The sequence below is a fragment of the Anomaloglossus baeobatrachus genome, chromosome 9 (genome assembly GCF_048569485.1).
Source record: "Anomaloglossus baeobatrachus isolate aAnoBae1 chromosome 9, aAnoBae1.hap1, whole genome shotgun sequence".
In the NCBI taxonomy this organism is placed as follows: domain Eukaryota; kingdom Metazoa; phylum Chordata; class Amphibia; order Anura; family Aromobatidae; genus Anomaloglossus; species Anomaloglossus baeobatrachus.
The window spans coordinates 205,344,794-205,354,793 of NC_134361.1; the positions used below are offsets into that span (position 1 = coordinate 205,344,794).

Here is a 10,000-nt window from a genome sequence, read left to right on the forward strand (position 1 = left end):
TTTTTGGATCCCCCCTCCAAGGCTCAAGTGCAAATGTAGAAGAATATTGGCACAAAGCCTACAGCAAACGATTTATGACAGCATCAATGGGCCCTCAACTACCAGGGATCTTATTCTTCTCCAAAGGGACCTTTTTGCATTCCACCCTTCAAGGCTCAGGTGCAACTGCAACCCCTGCACCCAGGCAACTGAAAATGTGGAAGAATAATGGCATGAAACCTATAGCAAACGATTTAAGGTGGCATCAATGGACCCTCAACTACTAGGGGTCTTGGTCTTCTAGAAAAAGGAACCATTTTGGATCCTCCCCCTCTCCAAGGCTCAGTTGCAACTGCGATCCCTGCACCCAGGCAATTGCAAATGTGGAAGAATAATACAATACTGGAATAAAGCCTACAGCAAACGATTTGACAGCATCAATAGACCCTCAACTACCATGGGTCTTGGTCTTCACTAATGGAACCTTTTTGGATCCACCCCTCCAAGGCTCAGGTGCAACTGCAAATGTGGGAGACTATTGGCATGAAGCCTACGCAAACTATTTTAAGACCGCATCAATGGAACCCCAGCTACTAAGGGTCTTGGCCTTCTCCAAAGGGACCTTTTTGGATCCCCCCCCGCCAAGGCTCAGGTGCAACTGCAACCCCTGCACCCAGACAGTTACAAATGTGGTAGAATATTGGCATGAAGCCTACAGCAAATTATTTTACAGCATCAGTAAGCCCCTATCTACCAGGGGTCTTTTATAGTCTCCAAATGGACCTTTTTGAATCCTCCTCCAAGGCTCAGTTGCATATGTGGAAGAATATTGGCATGAAGTCTACAGCAAACTATTTAAGATGGCATCAATGCGCCTCCAACTACCAGGGGTCTTGGCCTTCTTCTCCAAGGGGACCTTTTTGGATTCCCCCTGCAAGGCTCAGGTGCACCTGCAACCCCTGCACCTAGGCAGTTGCAAATGTGGAAGAAAAATATTGGCATGAAGCCTACAGCAAACGATTCAAGACCGCATCAATAGACCCCCAACTATTAGGGGTCTTGGACTTCTAGAAAAGGGACCTTTTTGGATCCCCTCTCCAAGGCTCAGGTGCAACTGCAACCCCTGCACCCCCTGCACCCAGGCAATTGCAAATGTGGAAGAATAATATTGGCATAACACCTACAGCAAACGATTCAAGACAGCATCAATGGGCACTCAACAACCAGGGAACTTGGTCTTCTCCAAAGGGACCTTTTTGGATCCTCCCTCCAAGGCTCAGGTGCCAGTACAACCTCTGCACCCAGGCAATTGCAAATGTGGAAGAATATTGGCATAAAGCCTACAGCAAACGATTTGACAATTTCCCAGATTTTTTTTTTTCTCTCCAACATTTGCCCCCATATTCCTTTCGTTGTACATATTTGCAGCCCACTTTATAGGTCAGCGTAGAAATATGTGCAATGCAATTAATATGAGGGAATCTCTGGAATAAATCACGAGCGGCTGGCTCCCGGGTAGTAGAGAAACCTCTGGATTTCCTTTAATTAATCTGACGATGGGCGGGAAGAGTTGTTACTGTTCCCCTAATTTCCCAGTGGGCTCACTAGCTCCGAATACGTTATTTAAGCGATCTCCAGTCTGTATTAAACAGCGACATTTTATACCGATCTCCCAAGACTCCGAATAATAGGAATAATAGGATTGTAAATTCTGATAAAATGTGCTGACAGGACACACGGGAGTCAATGGAAATATGGCGGACCCCAAAATAGAATCCAAATATTCCTTTGTATTCGAATGTATCCCTTTAAATGGAAGCCATTTCTTAATTTTTATTAGAAAAAAGTGACACCCCCCCCCGCCCCTCCTCCTGCCTACAGGGATTAAAGGGTTATTCACAAAATCGCAAATGGCAAGTAAACCCCTTTCCATAGGATAGGTGATGACTTGCTTATTATGGGGTCTTTCCATTGGAACATTCAGCGATCTTGAAAATTGAATTTTGGAATCTTGAGATTGCGTATAATGTAGCAGAAGTGCACATGCTTGACCTCCACACCATTGACTACGGGACTGTCGGAGAACGGAGAGCCTTAAAAAATATGGAGCGGTGGTGTAAAATGCCCCTTCAAAATGGGGCTCTGCAGCTCCATTTTGGAGTGTCACAGCCCCCATTTTTGGGCGCTAGACCTCTAAGTAATCAGCAAGTTAGAACGTCACCACTAATTTTTTTGGAATAACCCTTTAAAAGGGGTATTACCAACTTCGGATATGCCATAAATGAGCACAGCATATCTCAATTCCACCTTTCTCCAGAATGGGGTCCTGTCTGTTAGTGGCGGTGTCTAATGCACATTTCCATTCACTTCCGTGGGAGTTCCAAAGATCCATAGAAGTAGAAGATACACACAGGTGAAAGATACACGTGTCTGTATGTATGTCTGTATGTATGTCTGTGTATGTATGTATGTATGTATGTATGTATGTCTGTATGTGTCTGTGTCTGTATGTATGTGTCTGTATGTATGTGTCTGTATGTATGTGTCTGTATGTATGTGTCTGTGTCTGTATGTATGTATGTGTCTGTATGTATGTATGTGTCTGTATGTACAGTTAGGTCCAGAAATATTTGGACAGTGACACAAGTTTTGTTATTTTAGCTGTTTACAAAAACATGTTCAGAAATACAATTCTAAATATAATAAGGGCTGAAAGTGCACACTCCCAGCTGCAATATGAGAGTTTTCACATCCAAATTGGAGAAAGGGTTTAGGAATCATAGCTCTGTAATGCATAGCCTCCTCTTTTTCAAGGGACCAAAAGTAATTGGACAAGGGACTCTAAGGGCTGCAATTAACTCTGAAGGCGTCTCCCTCATTAACCTGTAATCAATGAAGTAGTTAAAAGGTCTGGGGTTGATTACAGGTGTGTGGTTTTGCATTTGGAAGCTGTTGCTGTGACCAGACAACATGCGGTCTAAGGAACTCTCAATTGAGGTGAAGCAGAACATCCTGAGGCTGAAAAAAAAGACAAAATCCATCAGAGAGATAGCAGACATGCTTGGAGTAGCAAAATCAACAGTCGGGTACATTCTGAGAAAAAAGGAATTGACTGGTGAGCTTGGGAACTCAAAAAGGCCTGGGCGTCCACGGATGACAACAGTGGTGGATGATCGCCGCATACTTTCTTTGGTGAAGAAGAACCCGTTCACAACATCAACTGAAGTCCAGAACACTCAGTGAAGTAGGTGTATCTGTCTCTAAGTCACCAGTAAAGAGAAGACTCCATGAAAGTAAATACAAAGGGTTCACATCTAGATGCAAACCATTCATCAATTCCAAAAATAGACAGGCCAGAGTTACATTTGCTGAAAAACACCTCATGAAGCCAGCTCAGTTCTGGAAAAGTATTCTATGGACAGATGAGACCAAGATCAACCTGTACCAGAATGATGGGAAGAAAAAAGTGTGGAGAAGAAAGGGAACGGCACATGATCCAAGGCACACCACATCCTCTGTAAAACATGGTGGAGGCAACGTGATGGCATGGGCATGCATGGCTTTCAATGGCACTGGGTCACTTGTGTTTATTGACGACATAACAGCAGACAAGAGTAGTCGGATGAATTCTGAAGTGTACCGGGATATACTTTCAGCCCAGATTCAGCCAAATGCCGCAAAGTTGATCGGACGGCGCTTCATAGTACAGATGGACAATGACCCCAAGCATACAGCCAAAGCTACCCAGGAGTTCATGAGTGCAAAAAAGTGGAACATTCTGCAATGGCCAAGTCAATCACCAGATCTTAACCCAATTGAGCATGCATTTCACTTGCTCAAATCCAGACTTAAGACAGAAAGACCCACAAACAAGCAAGACCTGAAGGCTGCGGCTGTAAAGGCCTGGCAAAGCATTAAGAAGGAGGAAACCCAGCGTTTGGTGATGTCCATGGGTTCCAGACTTAAGGCAGTGATTGCCTCCAAAGGATTCGCAACAAAATATTGAAAATAAAAATATTTTGTTTGGGTTTGGTTTATTTGTCCAATTACTTTTGACCTCCTAAAATGTGGAGTGTTTGTAAAGAAATGTGACAATTCCTACAATTTCTATCAGATATTTTTGTTCAAACCTTCAAATTAAACGTTACAATCTGCACTTGAATTCTGTTGTAGAGGTTTCATTTCAAATCCAATGTGGTGGCATGCAGAGCCCAACTCGCCAAAATTGTCACTGTCCAAATATTTCTGGACCTAACTGTATGTATGTATGTGTCTGTATATGTATGTGTCTGTGTCTGTATGTGTGTCTGTATGTATGTGTCTGTATTTATGTATGTATGTGTCTGTGTGTGTATGTATGTATGTGTCTGTATGTGTGTCTGTGTATGTATGTGTGTCTGTATGTATGTGTGTCTGTATGTATGTATGTGTCTGTATATGTATGTGTCTGTGTGTCTGTATGTGTATGTATGTATGTGTCTATGTGTCTGTATATGTATGTATGTGTCTGTATTTATGTATGTATGTGTCTGTATTTATGTATGTATGTGTCTGTATTTATGTATGTATGTGTCTGTGTGTGTGTGTATGTATGTATGTGTCTGTATGTCTGTATGTGTCTGGATGTCTGTGTATGTATGTGTGTCTGTGTCTGTGTATGTGTGTGTGTCTGTATGTGTATGTGTGTCTGTGTCTGTATCTGTGTCTGTATGTGTGTCTGTGTCTGTATGTGTGTCTGTGTGTGTATGTGTGTCTGTATGTGTGTGTGTATGTGTGTCTGTATGTGTGTGTGTATGTGTGTCTGTATGTGTGTGTGTATGTGTGTCTGTGTGTGTGTCTGTATGTGTGTCTGTGTGTGTGTCTGTGTGTGTGTCTGTGTGTGTGTCTCTGTATGTCTGTCTGTATGTCTGTCTGTCTGTATGTATGTCTGTCTGTATGTCTGTCTGTATGTATCTGTGTGTCTGTCTGTATGTGTCTGTGTGTCTGTCTGTATGTATCTGTGTGTCTGTCTGTATGTATCTGTGTGTCTGTATGTGTCTGTATGTATGTGTCTGTGTCTGTATGTATGTGTCTGTGTCTGTATGTATGTCTGTGTATGTATGTATGTGTCTGTGTCTGTATGTGTCTGTATATGTATGTATGTGTCTGTGTCTGTATTTATGTATGTATGTGTCTGTATGTCTGTGTATGTATGTGTGTCTGTGTCTGTATGTGTGTGTGTCTGTATGTGTGTCTGTGTCTGTATGTGTGTCTGTGTCTGTATGTGTGTCTGTATGTGTGTCTGTATGTGTGTCTGTATGTGTGTGTGTCTGTATGTGTCTGTGTCTGTCTGTCTGTATGTGTCTGTGTGTCTGTATGTATGTATGTATGTGTGTATGTATGTATGTCTCTGTATGTCTGTCTGTATGTCTGTCTGTATGTATCTGTATGTCTGTCTGTATGTATCTGTATGTCTGTCTGTATGTATCTGTGTGTGTGTCTGTATGTATGTATGTGTCTGTATGTCTCTGTATGTATGTCTCTGTATGTATGTGTCTGTATGTCTCTGTATGTATGTGTCTGTATGTCTCTGTATGTATGTGTCTGTATGTCTCTGTATGTATGTCTCTGTATGTATGTCTCTGTATGTATGTCTCTGTATGTATGTCTCTGTATGTATGTCTCTGTATGTATGTCTCTGTATGTGTCTGTCTGTATGTGTCTGTCTGTCTGTATGTGTCTGTCTGTATGTGTCTGTCTGTATGTGTCTGTCTGTATGTGTCTGTCTGTATGTGTCTGTCTGTATGTGTCTGTCTGTCTGTATGTGTCTGTCTGTCTGTATGTGTCTGTCTGTCTGTATGTGTCTGTCTGTCTGTATGTGTCTGTCTGTCTGTATGTGTCTGTCTGTCTGTATGTGTCTGTCTGTCTGTATGTGTCTGTCTGTCTGTATGTGTCTGTCTGTCTGTATGTGTCTGTCTGTCTGTATGTGTCTGTCTGTCTGTGTCTGTCTGTCTGTCTGTCTGTCTGTCTGTCTGTCTGTCTGTCTGTCTGTCTGTCTGTCTGTCTGTCTGTCTGTCTGTCTGTCTGTCTGTGTCTGTCTGTCTGTCTGTCTGTCTGTCTGTCTGTCTGTCTGTCTGTCTGTCTGTCTGTCTGTCTGTCTGTCTGTCTGTCTGTCTGTCTGTCTGTCTGTCTGTCTGTCTGTCTGTGTCTGTCTGTCTGTGTCTGTCTGTCTAATTATATACACATGTATGTATACACACAGCCACCTCTATTCACAATGGCAATGTGGGTTCTAAAGGTGTGACCGATCGATCTAGTGGGACCACGTTTACCCCCAGAGAGCTTACAATCTAATTCTACCGACCAGCAAGCACATCAAGGCTGTGATTTAGCACAGGGATCCAGCTGACTCAGGGCATTACATCATTGCTTTTCCAGCGTGGGAGGATGAGGGGGGCCGCGCTCGGGTGATCGGCTCAGGTGTTCCCGTGGCCACAAAAGCTCATTACAATGCAGACGATGCCTCTAAACCGTCTGTATTATTCCACCAGCCAGACCGGCTTTGATGCGATTTTCTGCGGAGGGGGGGATTATCTGCTACTGGCGTGGGCTATGGGCAGAGGAAAGCGGAGACTGGGACCTGCCACCTGGACTGATGGAGAATAAATGCTTTAATTCTCTTTCGTGCTCCGCTCTAAACCGATCCACTAATAGTCCGATCCGTCACCGCCGCGTGTGAGAGGGAATTACCAGCCGGAATTAAAGGGCTAATGCTGATCCCATTAAACTCTGCTCACGGAGCGGTTCTGTAAGTAACAAAGATAAGTGGCGAATTACATTATTTTATTGGTTTGTGCTGCCAATTACTATGGATAAATGCAGGGGTGAAGATTAGTGATGTCATCGCGCAGTGGCAGTGATGTCACCCAATGATGAATGTCCCCAGGGAGCAGATTTGATCGGGGTCATTGATTGCTTCTCATGATCATCTATCATGTGCTTCGCTACCTATGTGAAACGCAGGTACTCCATCATGTATAGATAGTTTTAGGTGTATAGATATAGATATATAGATATAGCTATATAGCTAGATATTATGTGAAGCTATAAGAGGTGCAGAGGGAACAGTCACATGTAGGCCCTGATGACTAAAGAAGCCCCCCTAAAACAGTAGTATAAATTGCACTTGGTAGGTAGGTGGCCCTGCTCTTTATGTAGAGCATCCAATTTGGGGTTAAGTGAAAAAATGGTAGTAAAAGAGGAATTGTCGCCCTAAATCATCAAATAGTCCGTGAAGTGTCCTCTATTCAGCCATTTCTTAAAGGGAATCAGTCACCAGATTTTTACCACCTTATCTGATAGCAGCGTAATGCAGAGACAGAGATCCTGATTCCAACGATGTCTCACTTACTGAGCTGCTGGCTGTAGTTTTGCTAAAATCACTGTTTTATCAGCTGGAGATTCACTAGAGGGACTTGTAAACCTGCTGCCAGGTAGTCCAGTATATTCATGAGCTCTTTAAACCCCTCCCTCATCACTGATTGGCAGATTTCTGGGTGCAGGGACAGAAAGCTGCCAATCAGTGGTGTGGGCGGGGTTATACACAGCTCAGTATTCCTAGATCTGCAGGAGAAAAAGAAGAGCTCCTTAAACCCCTCCCACATCACTGATTGGCAGCTTTCTGCCCATATACACACAAAGCTGCCAATCAGTGATGTAGGAGGGATTTAAGGAGCTCTGTTTTCTCTCCTGCAGATCTAGCAGATCTCTGAATACTGAGCCGTGTATAAACCCACCCACACCACTGATTGGCAGCGTTCTACCTGTCTACACACACAGCTGCCAATCGGTGGGGTGGGTGGGTTTATACATAGCTCAGTATTCTGAGATCTGCTAGATCTGCAGGAGAGAAAATGGAGCTCCTTAAACCACTCCCACATCACTGATTGGCAGCTTTCTGCCCATATACACAAAAGCTACCAATTAGAGGTGTGGGTGGGGTTATGCTCGGCTCATTATTCATAGATCTGTAGGAGAAAAAGCAGAGCTCCTTAAACCCCTCCCACATCACTGGCAGCTTTCTGTCCCTGCACACAGAATGCTGCCAATCAGAGGTGTGGGCGGGGTTATACACAGCTCAGTATTCCTAGAGCTGCAGGAAAGAAAACGGAGCTCCTTAAACCCCTCCCACATCACTGATTGGCAGCTGTGTGCTCAAGTAGAAAGCTGCCAATCAGTGGTGTGTGCGGGGTTATACACAGCTCAGTATTCTCAGCTCTGCTAGATCTGCGAGTGACACATCGCTGGAATCAGGGTCTCTGCCCCTACCTCATGATCTCAGACGGGAAAGAAATAAAATCTGACTAATTATAGAGGACCAAGAGATAACGAGATGTTTGAGACTGATAAATTTTGCCCAGTTCTTTCGGTGGCGAATACAGTCCACCGATGAAGCAATATGTCAACGCATTGGTGCCAAAAACAAGCCCAGCACCAGCCGTCTTCCATCTGCCCATATTAGCCCTGACACCACATGTCCATACTAATACCCGAGCTTCGTAGACTCTTGGTCTATAGAGACGGATGGCTGACATATTTTCGGGAGGTGCTGGATCTCCGGAGTGAGGTCTCGGTTTAGGCAGAAGGAATTTTCCCCAATTAGTGAGATGATTCTCTCTGAAGTTGGAGCTTTGCATTTTGCAGAATACGCGATGAGAGAAGTCGTACAAGTTTCATGATGTTCTTCATGTTCCAACAGTTCTCCAAGGAGAAGTACATCTTGGATACTCCTCCAGAGAAACTGCACAAGGAATTAGAGGAAGAGCTCAAACTCAACAGCTCAGACCTGCGCAGCCACGCCTGGTACCACGGACGCATACCACGAGAGGTAACCTTGCTTTTTTACCCTTTGTGTGTCGCCCAGGGTTTTGGGGTACTCGGTCCCGGGCGGTGTATAACAGGGGAATGTCACTTTGGTGGCCGTTGCCTGGGGGCTTTTTTAAAAGGGGATATTTACATGGGAGTTTGAATAAATGTGTATATGTGACGCCACTTGCGGTGGTGCGGCTATGTAGATGGAGCCGCCGCTGCACAATGTCCACTACTGGGGCTGGTGTTAATGGCAGCCTGGATGTTAGGCCCTCCGCAAGCAGGGCCGGGCCCCAGAGGATAGGTGATGTGACGGGTGTCGGAAGAAGGTAGTCCACACAAGGGGTTCAGTGCACCTGGTTCTTTACTTACTTTCTGGTGGTAACTGGTCACCCGAGGCCGGCTGGCTTCACCTTCAGGTCCCCTTAGTCCCAGTGCTAGTTTAGTAATCTGGTGCCTTCTTCCCCTGCACCGGTCTCTGGTGGGTCCCCGTCTGGTGGTCTTCTACTGCAGTCCGTTTGACGGTAGCGTAAACCCTGTGGGGTTGGAGTCTCTCGTCCTGTCCCCGGTTCTCCCTTTGCTACTGAGTCCCAGACTTCAAGGTCAGTGAGGTCCTTAATGGTCCCCTCAGTGTGCAGGTCTTATCAGGCCTGCATGGAGCTTATGCCTGACTTGGGGTCCTGTACCCCGTTGGTGCGTAGTTCCGGGAGTACTCCACCGGCAACTAACCTCCTGGGCACCAAGTTACTGTTCACTCCTAGTCAGTGTGGCCTGCTCACGACCACTCACTGTCTGACTCCGACTAACTACTGTCCACTGTCTGCCCCTCCCACCTAGTCAACTAGTGGACTGGACTGGCTCCACATCTAGGCGGCCATCCATTGGTCCAACCCTAGCTTTGTACCATTCTATGGGGGAATGTTGGGGAAAACTGGGATCACCTGGAGTGTTTGTGTTACCAGCACTGGTCTTCTGGGTCCCTAGGCGGTAGGCCCTGCATCCCAGTGAGGATGCAGTACCTTGCAGCTCCCTGATGGCTTCAGGGGCGCTACATTCGCCTTCACTTTCCACTCTAAACACAGCAATGTTGGGTAACTTGTGCACGTTCTTCCATTGATACAGGTATCGGAGAGCTTGGTGCAGAGAAATGGAGACTTCCTCATCAGAGACTCGT

General features: G+C 45.2%; 1 protein-coding gene across 3 annotated transcripts in view; it reads left to right on the top strand.

The window, feature by feature from the left end:
- The window catches only part of SH2D3C (SH2 domain containing 3C), a 93,103-nt gene that overhangs the window by 69,532 nt on the left and 13,571 nt on the right, over positions 1-10,000 (top strand). For all 3 annotated transcript variants that reach the window (XM_075324306.1, XM_075324307.1, XM_075324308.1), the window contains 2 exons: positions 8,717-8,845; positions 9,949-10,000. The exon at positions 9,949-10,000 is cut by the window's right edge and continues 385 nt beyond it. In XM_075324306.1, the coding sequence (XP_075180421.1) occupies positions 8,717-8,845; positions 9,949-10,000 (181 nt within the window). The remainder of the gene's footprint in view (positions 1-8,716; positions 8,846-9,948) is intronic.